Source organism: Botrytis sinoallii (genome assembly GCF_014898435.1).
Source record: "Botrytis sinoallii strain Bc 23 chromosome Unknown BSIN_009, whole genome shotgun sequence".
NCBI classification, from domain to species: Eukaryota; Fungi; Ascomycota; class Leotiomycetes; order Helotiales; family Sclerotiniaceae; genus Botrytis; species Botrytis sinoallii.
This window is the reverse complement of record NW_024066036.1, coordinates 1848708-1865665: the sequence shown is the minus strand read 5'-3', so window position 1 is coordinate 1865665 and position 16958 is coordinate 1848708. Positions and strand designations below refer to the sequence as shown.

Below are 16958 nucleotides of genomic sequence, written 5' to 3'. Positions count from 1 at the left end.
AGTTGGGAAGTTGAGAATTATATTGTAGGTATTGAAATAATGTTTGAGAAATGACCTTTTACAATGAGAGAAGAGTAAGCGAGAGAGTCGTTTTGTACCCAGTTATAAAAGTATAGGAACTCGGAATAAGTGAATAGCTCCAGTCTGTTGTATCAAAATGATGTTATAGAATATTGTGCCTTGTCAAATATACAATAATACGGCTGCTACAGTAGGAATTTTTGGTTGCTGACGCCTTGCCGAAAGTTATGAGGCGGGCTGGCGGACTGGCGGGCTGGCGGGGTTCGATTTCTTATCAAAAGCGTCACGCGAGTGGCCAACCCGTTTTGTGTCACATGTAAGTCCTAAATCAAGTTTCTCATATAGTTTGCTACGGTGCACATTGGATTTTTGATGAGATAACATCTAACTCAATAGATACGAATGGTTATTCATTCATAAGGGTATTCAATAGTATTAAACGGAAACGCCTACTCAAACATGCAATATAGAGAGACCGCCTAGGAAGAGAAAAAATCTCAAAGCTCCCATATGTGCAAGCAAAAATGCAAAAAATGGTTGCCTGCTGTAGATTCAAGCGCTGATTCCTTTCCAATGATAGGTGCTCACACTCCGTATAAAGGGTCGATCCTCCTCTCCGCCCTCCAATTTTTTGGAAAAAGAAACATTTATTACTCGTAACCTTTTAGTGGTGCGAGGACCGATATTTGTTTCTAAAGTATGTATGGTGTAAGTCTTGTCTAACGTCTCATGAAGCCGCACATGATACCAGACTTGAACAAGAAGTAAGAACATCCGAGGAAACGAATAAGCGCCAAGAAAGCCGTTGAGTAAAGCAGAACTTCGAAGAACTTGGCAGTTCTAATTGATGCAGTATTCTGAACATAATATTAGCTGGGAAATTCCAACTATTGTCGGCAATAGAATAACTCACCTCCGAAACCAAATCTATCAACACTGTCACTCGTGATAGCAAACAGCCAACAAAGCGTTTGATATACCCAGAGATCAAAAGCTTGGTTCTGAAAGATTTGTAAGAATCCTCCAAGGTCTTGCTCTCATCTTCAACTTCAGGAACGAATGGCTTAAGAGCACGCTTAACAGTTGCCTCAAACTGACTGTCAATATCCTCTTGCGGTCTGTCAAATTTCTTCAATAAACTGCTGCTTTACCATCAAACCTTCGTAGTTTTAGCTGATGGAAGAGCTTCTGCCTTATCAGATCCCTTGGTACCCACAGGAAACATCATGCCAATTATAATGAAAGCGTATACGCATGAGGAATGTTGATGTAAGATGACATGAGCAACAAGTATGGCCCAAAGGAATGAAACATTTGCCAATATCCATGTTACAGAGGATGCAACAAGTACAATCCGAATGTAGCAGCTAGAAGCCAGAATAATGATACCAGCTCCGGAACTCGAACTACTTCCGAAGAAACTTCTCAAAGAATAATCTTTCGGCGTTACTAGTATCGAGGACTCCTCCTGATGCGAAAGCACGACAACAGATTACATGGATAGGACAAGGACATAAGATGATTGATAACACCAAAGACGATAAAGGATACGATATAAGTAACCTTAGATCCTTTAGGTCGATTACCAAGAGCCAGAATGAATTGAACGAGTAGGAATCCCAGGTAGAGATATTTGAGAATCGTGTTGATGATGGGGGTAGCAGTATCACCGAAAGGCCAGCCATGGTGAAGGGCAGTAGTGTCCGAAGCGGGGGTAGGGGTACCGACAAGATCCATAATAACAGTAGTTGTGAGCCAGAAAGAAGATAACATGAACCAACTGAGAACGTTGGAGAAGACGTTGTATAAGAATTGGATATGCAAGAAGAACATGCGGACAATATTATGACCACTCTTGTACCTATGAAGACGGTTAGTTTCTGACGCTCAGAGTACGGGCCGTCACGTATAAAACTTACATTCTGCCGAAATGCATGATGGAATACATTCCTGCTGCAAAGGAACCGTTAAGCCATCTTCTACGCTGACCAATGAATTCAGCAGCTCCTTCAGGTACATCAGTTTCTCCTTTAGCTGCCTTGATATAAGTCAAATGCCACTTGCTACCAGCCTTGGCTACAAGCTCGAAACAGAGAATTCTGTCCTCAGCCAAGAACATGTTCTTCTTGAAAATGTTCATATCCCTCATACCCTTTTTTCCAAGAATCTTGGACAAAGTGTGATCTCCGTGGAAGTATTGTTCAAGAGGGTACGTCCCATGATAGCTCGGAATCGATATGCAGAGAAAGCTCCCGGCAACACACTAACGTATCCGAAAGAACTCTCTAGAGGCTTGTCGAGAATATTACTAATCTTATACTCGAAGTTTTGACCTGCAACAAGCGGGTTGAGAAGTTTTTTGCCACCCTGTATTTGCGTTAGCACATCTGGCAGCATCAAATTTCAATTAGACATTTTAACCTTCCCAAGCATAGCATGAATCTCTCCGCAAGCACCTCCAAGATCTTTGTCGTTGTAGAAGCCCTCCCATAAAGACAAAAGTGATTTAGGACCGGGCTTGGTACCGGCATCCAAAAGGATGCAGACTTCCGGGTTGAGGAGACGACCAAACGCATTAAACAGCCATCTATGGGAGTTAATCTTCTTTGTGTTCTTTGCTTTCAAGCAAAACATCATTTTTACCGGAGTAAGTCAGTGGCGTCGCCCTCAGTTGGGCGGATAAGTTGTTGACTGGCAGTGACCGAAAGTTGTGTTGTATATTCGAAAACATGGGCAACGGTCTCCTTTCCATCGACATCTTTCTTCATGACACCATCTTGGTAGATACCAATAGTAGCTAGACGTCCAAGTGTATCTTTGTCGCAAGGGTCGATACCATCGCAAACAAGGCAGACAAACCAATCTTTTGCCATGCTGGTCCACCGACATTCAGAAAATCAGATTTTTTGAGGTTGACAATATCGCGGATATTTTGCATGACACCGTGAAGAGTACGTGCAGTCAACTGCTTGTCTTCGTTGTAATAGGTAACAGCGATGAGCAAACTCAGTATTGACGATTGTACATGGCAGGGTCGTAGATTGTAACCATTTTTCAAAGTAAACTCATCGGGATCGCAAGTTGCAGCGGTGTAACGCATATGTGTGAATTCCTCGCTGCACCCTTCCAAATCATTCCTGTATTTTTGTTGAATGGCATTCTTGATAGCACTGGGTACTGGATGATCAACACTCAATACGCTTCCCTGTACAAGCTTCACCTTTCTGGTAGCATAACGTTTGAGGACCATCCAGCTGAGGGGCTTGTCGTTGCCTCCATGCCTCTGTGGAGGTAGTCTCAGCTCGTGACAAAGGAGTTTCGGTTCGTGGGTATGGGTTATCTTCCAACTGCTCATTGTATGTGTGGGATGAATTGTAATCGCTGCTGTAATGGTTGTGATCGTTCGCATACGTTTCTGTAAGACTGTAGGCAGAAACAGGTCTAACGGGAGGAGTATTCGCTCGAAGACCTCCTTGAGAGTGAGAGTCGTAAGGGCTGTTGAATGGGCCGCCATGTCCTCCAGAATCGAGTAAAGGTAAAGCACCTTCCTCTTCATCTTGAGGATGATGGTACTGCAAGAACTATGGTTAGAGAAAGCTTTCCCACAATCTGAGAGATGAAAGAAGTCTCAAAACTTACGTTACCCCCTCCAGGTGGAAGGTCTTGGAGCTTATGCTTCATCATAAGCCTCCGTTTCCAGAGTATGCCATGGTTGTGGAAAATAATCAAGAACCCTTTATAAAGTGATCGAGATTATACAAATGGTAAGTGTAATATTAATACTGACAAAATCTTTGAGATTTGATCAATACTTGATGAATGAGAAATAGATCTAAAGAGGAATGTTGGTTGTGTCCAAGATTCAGAGGTATATTCTCGTATGGCGGTGTCAATCCGTGGGCTTCAGGAACGGACGGTCAGATAGATCGAATCGGCCCTCTCCTTGGCAACCTAAGTAAAAGAGTGAATGTAGTTCAACTCAGAATTCTTTATTTTGATTCAGAAACAAACAATCAGTCAAAAATATAAGATACCAGTGATGGTACCCAAGTATTGAAGAGAGGATAAGAAGAAGAAGTCAAAGAAGAAAAGAATGATGGATGAATCTTCTCCTCTCAGAATATGAAGTGGTGAAGATATGAAGAAAGGCTCAGAAAGGGTAATAAAAAAGCAACCCTGTTTCCAGATTCTTGAAGTCAATAAAAAATAGGAGGGATGGAATGGATTCCTTATGATTTCGTTTGTTTGTCTTGGTCCCCGCTATTTTCAGATCCCTTTAATAATTTTTGGATTGTTCAGAACCTTGAAAGCATTCTCTACCGATTTTTGAGTATAAGTAAGACGATGTAAAATGAATAAAAGACATTTGAACCAATGAAATCATACTGAATCGGTGAATGATACAAATGATATACTTAGATAGATAATATATAAATTTTAAGACATTGTTCATAACTAGATAATTTGAGTTAATGATTGGATTTTGATAATTTTAAATAATTTGATAATTTTACATGATTAATTTTAAAATTAAAGTATCAAAATAATTCTAATATTTAAAATAATTTCAGATAATAAACGATTTTAAATATTCAAATGTTTTCAGATATTCAACTACTTTCGAATACTTAAGTAATTTTAAATATTTAAATAATTTTAGATATTCAAACGAATTTTGATACTCAAACGATCTTAGATATTTAAATGATTTCAAATACTCAACTAACTTTAAATTTTAAATGATTTCAGATATTCAAATAAATTTAGATATCAAAAATGATTTAAATATTCAAATACTTTTAGATATTTAAACACTTTTAAATATTTAAATGATTTAGATGATTTAAATAATTAGAATAACTCAAAAGCTTCAATTGTCTACTAAGATTAAAGTAAATTTAAGAATTTAAAGACTTAAAAAATTTAAAAAGTTTCAGAGTTCTAGAAGCTATATACTATAAACGTAGATATAGATCCTCAAAAATATTAAAAAATAATTATAAGAATATTAGTAAGCCCGTTATTATTTTCAATTATAAATTTTTATTTATAGAGAACCGAGAAAAAGCTCGTTCGGGTATAATATTAATTATGCATGTCGACTGCGCCTCATCTCAAAAGTTTATCGATTCCAATTGTAAATCTATGCATCGTCATTACCCATCCCTATGCTGCGGCTCGTTTTGAATTATCCAATCCTCATTCTCGAAGTTCAGCATTGGCGTGTACATATCTACAACTATCTCGTATTCCTGTAAACATGTGAAGGGACGAGGAAGGCTTGGAGCTTTTTCGAAGCTTCTCCCCGAAGATCTTCTCTTTGCCGCTTCACTAATTCGTGCTTCACAACGAATTCATGGCATATGGCATATGGCATGTCGTGTAATATTAACTACCTCCTTGGAAAAGTCGCGTCTACAGAGTGCAATGTTATGGAGTACAGGCTTAACCCCTTTAACCAGCGTTTTGGTCTGATAATCATTTGAGATCATTGGCTGTTTTTGCGCTTCGGTTTCAGCTGTTATAGCTCACCTGCCTATGAAATGTTGGATCAACCACATCACAAGTCTTGTACATCATCGTATAATATAAAGGGCTTTTCTCATTGGGGAGGAGTGGTCATCAATCATACACAAGGTCTTGTTCTTAAACTTCACTATAAGTTCAAAGAAGTCATCATTGCTCTCTAGCATCCAAACAAACAAGTCGTTGGCAGCGTCTGACAAAGTTAATTCGTACATTATTCAGCGCCACCGCCGCGGCTAGTTTCCGAATGTCAGGTATTACTCTGTCTATTAATAGACTCTGTACTATTCTAGAAGAAGCTAATTAAATGGGGTAAAATACTAGACGGACCAAGGAAAGTTCCTGAATTTGTGGACCGTGGGAATGAAAGTCTAATAAGGATAAGGATAAGGATATGGATATGGATACAACCAAAATGGTGGACACAGTAGGGTATTTAGCTGCAGACTGTCAGTACGTAGTGTTGTGGATGTTGACAACAGCTTCATTCCATGTTTGTTCACTGACTGCTTATATCTCATTCATGATGAATGATGCTTCATCTACAGGTATAAAGTGGAAACATCCTAACAGCGGGTAAGGAAGGAGAACTCAAAAGCCAATTCAACGGCAACTAAAATTCAGGGGAAAATGTGGCCTGGGTTTTAAGGTGCCACTGCTCATCCACGCAACTCGGTAGAATGAAAATTCTGCTTTACGTGATGACCAAAAATGAAGAAGATTACGAGAATGCCTTGAGAATGCCTATGGAGTGCTGGGCATCCAATATGAGCGGACATCCTTACTAAATTATTGAAAATCCAGTGTTTTGCAATTTCTCGTCAACCCGCACGGGTTACTGTTGTCTAATGGTAAATTTTACCGAAGCACCCTTTAAGCATTCATTAGCTGCTTCAGAGTTTGGGAGAAAACAACCTTCATTCAATTTCCACTTGACAAATCCATACATTATCAATAGCAATGCCGAAGCATTAATACGTCAATGACTCCTGAAAACGTCTGATCTCTTGTTCGAGAAGTTCAGGTACCTCTTGTACGTCTGTGATGTTTCATTCTTCCAAAATTCACACGAATCTTACAAACATCGATACTCTAGGTTCTAGGTAGTACGATAGAACCGCAGACCTTTCCAACCGACTTGTTGTTTGCTAATTGTAGATATTAAGATCTGAAATTCCAGAACTATTGATCTACAATACCAAGACGCGGGCCGCAAGGGATATGATTAAAATTATCCGTATAATTTGCCAACGGTTATAGATTTCTTTGAACACAGACTGCGTATGCTTCCTCAATATAATTTACTCTCACTGTATCAGACCAGAGCAATCAAAGATCTCTCTCTACCTATTATTATGAGGTTGACATTGATGCTGATTGAAGCAAGAGAGCAAGTGATATCTAGGTATGTACCTGAGTAGCTAGCTCTAGACATGGCATGGTGTGAATAGATATTAAATGGCATAGCAACAGAGACGGTGATACCTCTATTGACCTCAATGGAAACTACACCATGATACATACCATTGCTCAAATTTCGACCATGCAAGAAGGGTTCTTGAACTTCCTTCAAAATCTATGGCTCGTTCATATACCTAGGTATATATACAACAATACAATCATATGTTACCTAGACAACATTCACTAACGTTTTTCCGTTTCATCTGATATATGATTTGCCAATCCTAACTGAAGAGTTTTGCATAAAACATTTGGAGATTAGGTTTTTCCTTCACATTTTGTAATAACTCTCCCTCTTCCCCTGGCACCAAGCGTAATGACACAGGGCGTCCCATATATCCCATATATTCCATCCCTCTTATGAAGGAGAACCCATTCATTCCCCTTCCCATTCCCATACACTTGACAAGCCTATCAAACCATCAAGCCTAGCCCCCCTACCTCCCCCAGCACTCTAAGCCAAAAGTAAATTAGATCCATTTTTCCTCGCTATTCTCGCCCTCAACCGCCAAATGCAAAGAAAATCTGCCTGAGTTTGCTTCTTTAATTCCTAACCAACTACTCGTCGAACACACAATGTGCTACTTACTAATGATAGATTGATCTCCATCAATTCAACCCAATCTCATCTACACCATCACTTTTCATCGCAAATGATCATCACGACTACCAGTACGACCGTTTAATTCCCCTCATCGTCGGTCTAGATTTCAGTCGTCAATGTAGATGGAGTCGTAATCGACCTTGTTTACGACCGCAATAATAAGAGTTCGCTCAAACCAACATTCGTTTTAAATCTTGCCTACTTTACTTTCCAACTTGATCTCGCGACCGTATCGTATCGTCACTGTATCACCTCGTTCTTTCAGCGCCGGCATTAACCATTTGAGTTTCGATCAATTCATCTTTACTTTTACGATTTTTCATTTCACTGCTCTCATAGCTTATACCCAATTCGATATTTTATTTTATTTTCCCACCACTCACCTTTCTCGAGCCGGCTCTCTTCTGTTGCCTTTCACCAACAACTATATACAGGCCAAGCCTTCAATTACCAACACCTTTCGATCTCCTCGATCTATCCCAAACCAACCTTGACTGTTTCACTCTCAATTTATTCCATACGGCACGACAATTTATCGCAGTTAGTGTTGGGAAAGATGGCGTATTACGAATGTAGGTGATACTCCTCGAAAGGTAACAATTTGTTGCTAATCAATTGCAGCATCCTTCCCTACTCTTTTTCGAAGATGTGTTGAATGCGATGGAGCCAGTCCGGCATGTCCGAGTTGTGCCGATGATGAGATTTGTTCCCTCGTCCCACCCACTTGTACAGCATGTCAACAGACAGTGTGTGTGGCTTCTTCTGCTGCACCTTCGACGACTGTTAGTTCATCTTCATCAACGAAATCCGGTCCAAATGCAGGCGCTATTGCGGGAGGAGTCATCGGAGGAGTCCTAGCGGTCGCAGCCGTTACTTATCTCGTATGGAGGTTCTGCATCAAGACGAAGCGACAACAATTCGAGCAAGATGACTGGATAGAGAACCAAGAGCAAGCCAATGGAGAGAAAGATTTTGCAATGCGAAGGGACGCAAGAGCTTCTACACATACCGTTGGATCAATTGCATCTACAGTGCTTACACGAGCATCGAACATCATTCAAATCGCATACATCCCAGGTGTTACCAACAGATCCACTCCATCCACTCCAGGTCTTCTTGTTCCTCCAGTTCCTCCGATCCCAATTGCTTTATCAAACTCATCTGGATCGCCAAGATATGAGCAAGAACATTTCTTCATGCCAGGAGATCTACGTGACTCAACATACAGTGGAATTAGTGGAATTGGTGAACGGAACTCGTACGCACGAAATAGTGTGGCATCTACTATATACGGAAAACAAGCTATTGTGTCACCAGTTCCAGCTCAGACAGTCATTCGAGGAAAAGCAGCTGTTGTCAGTGTCAACAAAGCGGGAGGAAGTTCATCTGGTGGCACCATCACCCCTCCAGTTCCAAGCGTTGATTTCAAAAAATACTCTGAAAACCCCCCTAGCCCAGCATTCTCTGTAGGCAGTACATTCTTGAATGCTGCTAGTGCTGCGACAATGACCAAACCACAAGTCATTCGAGTGAACTCTACCTTATCAAAAGCAACTTCACCTGAGCCTACAAAAGCGACAGGAGTCCCATCATCATTATTTCCCCGAGACTCTAATGCTATCACTTTAATCGAAGATGGCACGCCAATCACACCTCAAGGACCTTTTAGTGATCCTCCCAACACAGGTCGAAAATCGGATGCTAGTTTATCAGCCATGACACAAGATGCAACGAAAAAGTCGCACGGAGATGTATTCTCAGACCAACATGAAGTAAAGGAATAGAGGGTCATCTTTTGACAGGAAACATTTCTTTTGGGAAGGCATTTTGATATAGGAGGTCACCCTTCTGGTTACGATTTGGTTTACTTGTTTCTTTCAACCCTCTATACACTTGGAGGGGGCGGATCCCCATTTTGATGGTTCACAACTGGTGTGGTAGGGTGTTCAAGGGGGGTATTTTATGATTGGCAATGATCTTTTTTTATTTTTTCTATTTTTCTAGGGATATGTTTTTTAGATCATCCTATCTTGGTACTTGCTTAACTACCTACCTATTTCTAAAGATTTCATAGATGATGGTCAATACCAATGAATCTATTCAACCATTTTAGGAGATGTGAAAATGGAGTGGGATGATAGAATTGTGTATGTGATGTTTTATTATAGGATGTGCGAGTACCTAGTTTATTTTTCAGAGTAGGAAGAGGTGGGTTGTATATTGTATGTTGTATATTGATATTGTATATTGTATATTGTATATTGTATATTGTATATTGTATATTGTATATTGTATATTGTATATTGTATATTGTATATGTATATTGTATATTGTATATGTATTGTATATTGTATATTGTATATTGTATATTGTATATTGTATATTGTATATTGTATATTGTATATTGTATAATGTATGTTGAGAATGATATATGTGATACTGCGGGAGGCAAAGGGAGGGAATGGGATGGGAAGAAAGTGAAATGGTAATTCCTCACGGAAATCCGTCTTGAAATGTTCAAGCGGTAGATACATACTTGAATTGATGATTTGGTATTTGTTATCTGTTATCTGTTATGGATTCGTAGGTAATTTGAGGGGTGTGATACTTTTATGTAGGTAGGATGGTAGGTTGGTTGGTAGGAGTATCGAATTATTTGAGTTGAGAGTACTATGTATGTATACTAGGTAGGTATAGCATGGTATCCCCTAGAGTGCGAATGTTTGATGATTATATTGAATGAACGCCGTTTGTCCGTACTGTGTGTGCTCTAGAGGATAGGAGGAGTATTGTAGGTAGGTATCTACTAGGTAGGTATGGCGGTGCATAGGATGGGATGGGATGGGATGGTATGGTATAGCGTGGTGTGGTATAGCGTGGTGTGGTATAGCGTGGTGTGGTATAGCGTGGTATAGTTGGTGTATATAGCATAATATAGCATAATATCTTGTCTGGTCTTGGGACCTAGGTATCTAGGTAGATACCTACCTAGGTCTAGATCTACCGAGGTCTACCTTGTTAATTGTAATATAGATATGTAGATATGTATCGTAGATATGTAGGTAATCCAAGGAAGGCTTGGGAAATGTTATTCATGTGTTTTATGCATTCGTTTTGGAAATACTCGTAGAGGGTCATAGGTAATAGGTAGGTACTAGGTAGGTAGGGAGGGAGGGAGTTTATTAGTGGTTTGCAATTCGCAATTCGCAATTTGCAGGACGGGAGTGGTTGGTGGTTCTTGGGGGGTTCTTTGGAACTTGGGAAATTGGGAATTGGAAATTGGGGTTCTCGCTACCGGATTTTTTGGGAGAGAGAGAGAGAAAGAGAGAGATTTAATAAATACTAGGTAGGTATGTAGATAGTAGGCACCTAGTAGGTAGAAAATGGAGGAGGAGGTGGATGGATGGATGAATGGGTTAGTATGGTATTGTCTAGGTAGGTGGATATTGTAGATATTGATCAGTGCGATGTAAGACTTACAATTATACCCAAGTAATAAGTGATGGAATGATGGAATGAATTGATTAATCAATGGAGGATTTGAATTAACATCAACATCTATCAACATGATCAAACCCACAATCAATCAATCAATCAACATCTCAACGAACAGAAGAGGAAATGAGCTCTAGATGATCGCTGCCTTGATCTACATATCCTTTCTCTGCATGCCCAGGTGTGGAGGATATAGGAGGGGGTGCAATGGGAATCTGAAAGTTCCTACTCGATTACTACTAAGTAGGTAATATATAGTGTTGAATCTCTTCTCTGCCCGATACTTGTATTCTCCAATAATAATATATAAAGTATCGGTAATCAAAAACACATCTACCCAGATACATCGGCTAGGTGCCTATTAGGTTTCTATTTTCTCCATCCATCCTATCCCATCTACACCTGCAATTCCACATCCGGCTTCATTCAGTTGTTGGGGTTGGGGTTGGGATATATATAGCTGATATTTTATGCTGAGAAGTCAATACTATCCCATCCCATCCATCAAATGATTCTCTGGTACCGGCAAACAACAAGATTGCCTCATCATATCATATCAAATCAAATCACATCGGCTTTTCCCACATACCTACATCTGCAGATCCGAAGCGAAGTTGAAGACGATTCGTCGGCAAATCAATCGAAACGTACAAATTGATACCATGTTTCTTCTACAGAGAATCTCCAGGGCTTTCTAGAGTGTGGCTCAGTATGGTGTTTACGCAGTTTGATTTGTTTCTTGATGACCTGGGTACCTAGCTTCATGGTGCATTTCTTGTCGGTAATAGTGGGGGTGAGTGGAAGTTGTGGAAGGGGAAAGGGTTTATGGTGAGGATGGCGAAGTGAGTGTGTGAGGACGTGAGCACCTGTATATATATGGATCCTTTCAATGTGTGGTGAAAGTCAAAAGAAGGTGATTGTGGTTCTAGGGGAAAGAAGAAGAAGAAGAATTCTTTAGTAAGTTATATCTATACCTACCTAGCTATCTAAGAGGAGTAAGGGACGTAGTAAGTAGTAAGTACTAGGTAGTAAGAAGAGGACCTTGGTAGTAGAATAAAATGAAATCCAATTTTTGATATCATCCCAATCTACCAATCTACCAATCTACCATCCCAATCCATCAATCCATCAATCTCGCAGTCTCGCAGTCTCGGCCATTAAGTGTCTCCAGCTACCTACCTGGGTATCGTACATCTACAGACTCCAGAGCACCTACATACATATCTGCATACCCTACTCTTGCTGTGATCACTCCACTTCATCCAAAGCGGAATAGAACCCTTGATCAACACCCAAACAAACAAAAAAAACCAACAAGAAGAAAAATCTTAAATGGGGAAAACACCCATTGGGATTGAGAACAAAAGCACTGGCTGGATGGATTTCCTTTCATTATTATTCATCCAAAGAAAAGCAAAACATACCCTACTCGTATTCCCTTGATACGGCCGGTAGCTTCACATCCCACAAGGGAAAGCAAAAGCAATTCGTGAGAAAAATAACGGGTAGCGGCAAAAGAGGTCAACTAAGGCCTAAGGTAGGTCAACTTCTCTTATATCATCGTCGTCGTCGTCAGTTGATGAACCTATTGCATTGAATGATTGAGTATGTACTGGAGTGAAGGGTAGGAGAGTAAAAAGTGTAATGGGATTGATTGTTACCTCTTCTCTATCTTGGCAGCTTATGATTACTATTTCTTACCCACTAGACGGGAGATGATAATAAGATCTTACCTACCTAGGTACCTACTACCTACCTACTTCTCTCCATCTACCTAGGTACTGAGGGAGCTAGTTTTCAACCCTATCAAAATCCTCCAACGTATAAATCCCATCAACTCTTCAGATTGGCATATATATACCTAGATATATACCTATCTAGGTATATATATTGAATATAAACGTCCATATATAAACACAACATATATTCCCACATAATCCATCACATACTAATAACGCGGAAAGAAGTCCGAGCTTCTCTTTTCATACCCACTTCCACTCCAGTACCTCCCAGACCAGACCAGAAAGGAATCTCCACTTGCAGCCCAGGACCAAAGTAAAACCCATACCTACCCAAATCTATCTTTCCCACCGACAGTCAGACAGCACAGCACAGCACAGCAAAAAGAATTAAAGGATCTTGCATCTTTTGACGAATTGTTTTCTTCCAAACCACACCCAACATACCAACAACCCACTTACCTTGCCTCCCTCATTTATTACTTCAACAGATCTAGTCTATGCTCTACAGTCTCCAGTCTAACGTCCAAAATCTCAATTCTACATCCTACCGTACCCTCCCGTCTACATCCTATTGTCTTTCACTCCATACCACTCAATAGTCCATAGTCCATAGTCTTATCTCCTTCCCAATTCATCCTTCGTTCTCGATATAACTTCAATACGATACGTCACAAACGAAGGTCACAAAGAAGCCAAAGCTCCGTCTTCAAAGATGTCTTCCAAACAAATGGTCTTGTACAAATTGGTGGTACTTGGTGATGGAGGTGTGGGTAAAACTGCTTTGACAATTCAATTAACATTACAGCATTTCGTCGAGACCGTAAGTTATCCCACCTGCCCTTTCGATTGATTATTATCACATGCTTACTTTGCCATAGTACGATCCTACAATCGAAGATTCATATCGAAAACAAGTCGCCATAGACGGTCAATCATGCATGTTGGAAGTCCTCGATACTGCCGGTCAAGAAGAATATACTGCGTTAAGAGATCAATGGATTCGTGATGGTGAAGGTTTCGTTTTGGTTTACAGTATATCATCGAGATCATCCTTTACGCGCATTCAAAGATTTCACAATCAAATTCAACGAGTAAAGGAATCATCTTCCTCCTCTCCCATATATCCCGGTTCTCCCATATCACCCATCTCGCCTTCGGAACCCGTACCGATTATGCTTGTGGGAAACAAATGCGACAGAGTTACGGAACGTGAGGTATCCACACAGGAAGGTCATGCATTGGCGCGAGAGTTGGGCTGCGAATTTGTTGAAGCATCAGCGAAGAATTGTGTTAATGTCGAAAAGGCATTCTATGATGTAGTACGACAACTTCGCAGACAGCGTCAGCAGAGATCTTCAGCTTCGGGTACTGGAAAGAGTCCCCGTGCTAACACCATGGACAATGGAATGGTTCGAGATGAATCCAGAAAATATCGCCCCAAGAAGAAGGGACCTTGTGTTATTCTATGAGAAATTCCATCTCCTCACACTTCAAGATATATTTTGAGCTCAAAGCTTTTTTTATTTTCGCATGGATTATCAACGACGTTTACGACATTCCTTTGGCTCAATGCCTCTTTTTTTAACACCCGCAATTTATGAACCTCACTCTTCCCCCTTTACGTTTTCAGCAAGACCTCTCTACCATCTTCCCTCGACAGCGTTTGCTCAATCAAATTCCTAGCTGGGTCGGCGAATGGAGTACCAAAAAGAGTGGCATACGGCGTTTTCATGAATATTTTTTTCTTGGAAAATAACCCCATTCGATCTCAATATCGACACCTTGTCACATACGTCACTACATATTATATTAGGAAAGAATTTCCTCTCGAATTTGTTAAATACGCTTTAAAACGATAACTTTACTTTTTGGTGTCTATGGCGCAACGAAATCGAGATGGCGATTTATTTCCAAATGAGATGATCATCTTTTCTCCTAAATGCGATGTGCTTCTTTTGGATTTTGATCTTGATATGACCCTTCTTTACTCTTCTTACTCTTCTTCTTTCTGCTTTTTCGCTCTCATCATTTATGACGAAAATGTTCCCCTTTTCCGATTTCAGTCACGTAACATGGAATTGTCATCTGTTCATATTTCAAAGGCTGGGCTTTCATGACGTTCATGTTATACTTGATATTTTGGTCGTTTTGGTTGTGATGGGAGTAAGCATTGATATTGATATGTTTATGAAAATCATGCTTGTTAACTAAAACTTTGGTTGCCTTGATTTCACTGTTAGGGAGCTGGGTGGTTGGTTCTTTGTCTTTTCAAAGGGATTGGGGTATTACTTGAGTCCTTTACCTAATCTATTTGTCATGCTTCACGCAATCCTGGGAGATGAGAGGGACGTTGAAAGGAAGAGGGAATGAGATGGGGAGGAAATGAACGTGGTAGATTGGTTGAGAATGGATGGAGGGTGGAGGATTGGAGATGACATCTATACCGTACTGGATGCATGGGAAAATTCTTGAGTAGGATAAGGTTGGGTGGTGGGAGTGTACTGTCTATACTATACGTAGGATGGACTGGAAAGTGGAATTCACTAATTAGTTACTTGACTACGTACAATGCGAATTGTGTAGTTGGGAATAATGGAATGGGCAGATGGGATAGGATTGAGAATCAATGGAATTGAAATATTGAAAAAAATTAATAAGACTAGTTTATGATTTTTTGATGATTTTGTGAGTGATTGTGTGTGGTTGTGAGTGAGTGGGTGGGTGAGTGAGCCTTCTCTCTTCCTTCATTTAGATAATGACTCTGTCCTTGGCAAGGTCCTGGTATTAAATGGAGGATATATGGTAGTTGGTATAGATATATATATCTATGCATTTCTGGAATCTCATCTAGATTGGTTCTGTATTAGGGAGTTGAATTAAGTTGAGTTTAAGTTCAGTCGAATATGGCAAAGTGTGGTGTGGTGTGGGAGGGGATACTAAGGGAAGGGAAGGGAAGGGAAGTAGTGTGGTGGGAAGTAGGGTATTTTAATCTGTTTTCTTCTTTTTTGGGGGGGGGGGGGGAGGGGGAGAGGATGGGGGTTAGGGGTTTAGTGGGATGTGGTGGTGGGGTGGTGTGGTGTGGTGTGGGATTGGGGATGAGGAGAAGGGGAGAAGGGGAGAAGGGGGGAAGGGGGGAAGAGGGAGAGGAGGGAGAAGGTGTAGAAGGGGAGAGGCATATAAATATGAATGGAGTGGTATAGGGAGAGGAAGATAGGAAGATAAGATTATAGGATTAGGGAATGAGAATAGTAGGGAAAATATAGGGCATATGGGAAGATGGAAGATAGGAGTGAAAAGATTATAGAGAGGGAGATTTAGCAAAAGGAACAGTAGCGATTAGAGAATCAAGGAAATAGAGTGAGAATGAAGTGGTTATGGGATTTCTTGGGAGTGGATTTTGGGAAAAAACAAAGGTTGGGTGGAAGGGGGTATAAAGAGGGGAAGGGAGAGGATGTGAATGCGGATAATGAGGTAGTGATGGTGATCGAGGGGATGTCTGGCTGTGAGAAGAGGAAAGGGGTGGGGAGAAGGGGAGAAGGGGAAAGGTGAGGGAGAGGGATGTGGGTGGTATTGGGAAATTGGGAAATTGAGAAATTGAGGATAGAAAGAGGAAGAGGAAGGAGGAATATCTATACTCAGATATATGTAATATTTTAATGAGGTTGATATAGATAGTTATGAATAGTATTTCCTGAAAGGAAAGAGAGTGGGAAGGGGATATAATAAGAAAATGAAAAAATAGATGAAAGGGGAGGGTGATGTGGATGGAATGGTATAGAAAAGTTGAAATATTGAGAAGAGGGAAGAGATATATGTGTGTATGTGTATGTGTGTATTATAGAGGAGAGGAGAATTTAAGGAGTGAAGGAAAGGAAATAGAATAAAGTAGAATAAAATAAATAAAATAAAATAAAATAAAATAAAATAAAATAAAATAAAATAAAATAAAATAAAATAAAATAAAATAAAATAAAATAAAATAAAATAAAATAAAATAAAATAAAATAAAATAAAATAAAATAAAATAAAATAAAATAAATAAATAAAATAAAATAAAATAAAATAAAATAAAATAAAATAAAATAGAATAAAAAAAGTAGAATATAGTA

General features: G+C 39.9%; 3 protein-coding genes across 3 annotated transcripts; 2 read left to right on the top strand and 1 right to left on the bottom strand.

Annotated features, from left to right (window-relative positions):
* Positions 1-375: 375 nt before the first annotated feature.
* Positions 376-4272, bottom strand: EAF02_006078 (uncharacterized protein). The gene is made up of 11 exons (XM_038902126.1): positions 3661-4272; positions 3242-3593; positions 2881-3198; positions 2665-2818; positions 2443-2608; positions 2173-2388; positions 1941-2146; positions 1518-1882; positions 1181-1458; positions 935-1129; positions 376-878 (listed from the first exon to the last, which is right to left on the bottom strand). Exons 1-11 carry the CDS (start codon positions 3703-3705, stop codon positions 741-743), a joined length of 2433 nt encoding a protein of 810 aa, XP_038758343.1. The 5' UTR covers positions 3706-4272; the 3' UTR covers positions 376-740.
* A 3896-nt stretch (positions 4273-8168) lies between these two features.
* On the top strand, positions 8169-9396 carry EAF02_006077 (uncharacterized protein; the record flags this gene model as incomplete). Its single annotated transcript, XM_038902125.1, has 2 exons — positions 8169-8184; positions 8234-9396. 2 exons carry the CDS (start codon positions 8169-8171, stop codon positions 9394-9396), a joined length of 1179 nt encoding a protein of 392 aa, XP_038758342.1.
* A 3641-nt stretch (positions 9397-13037) lies between these two features.
* EAF02_006076 (uncharacterized protein) lies at positions 13038-15508 on the top strand. The gene is made up of 2 exons (XM_038902124.1): positions 13038-13669; positions 13728-15508. Exons 1-2 carry the CDS (start codon positions 13562-13564, stop codon positions 14316-14318), a joined length of 699 nt encoding a protein of 232 aa, XP_038758341.1. The 5' UTR covers positions 13038-13561; the 3' UTR covers positions 14319-15508.
* The last annotated feature ends 1450 nt before the right edge of the window (positions 15509-16958 follow it).

Bases quoted from the DNA above. Each gene is read 5' to 3' on its own strand.
- EAF02_006078 (XM_038902126.1), bottom strand. From the start codon at position 3,705: ATGATGAAGCATAAGCTCCAAGACCTTCCACCTGGAGGGGGTAAC. The intron at 3,199-3,241 runs GTGAAGCTTGTA...TTGATCATCCAG, and splicing joins AACGTTATGCTACCAGAAAG to TACCCAGTGCTATCAAGAAT. The intron at 2,389-2,442 runs GTTAAAATGTCT...ACGCAAATACAG, and splicing joins TTCATGCTATGCTTGGGAAG to GGTGGCAAAAAACTTCTCAA.
- EAF02_006076 (XM_038902124.1), top strand. From the start codon at position 13,562: ATGTCTTCCAAACAAATGGTCTTGTACAAATTGGTGGTACTTGGTGAT. The intron at 13,670-13,727 runs GTAAGTTATCCC...ACTTTGCCATAG, and splicing joins TACAGCATTTCGTCGAGACC to TACGATCCTACAATCGAAGA.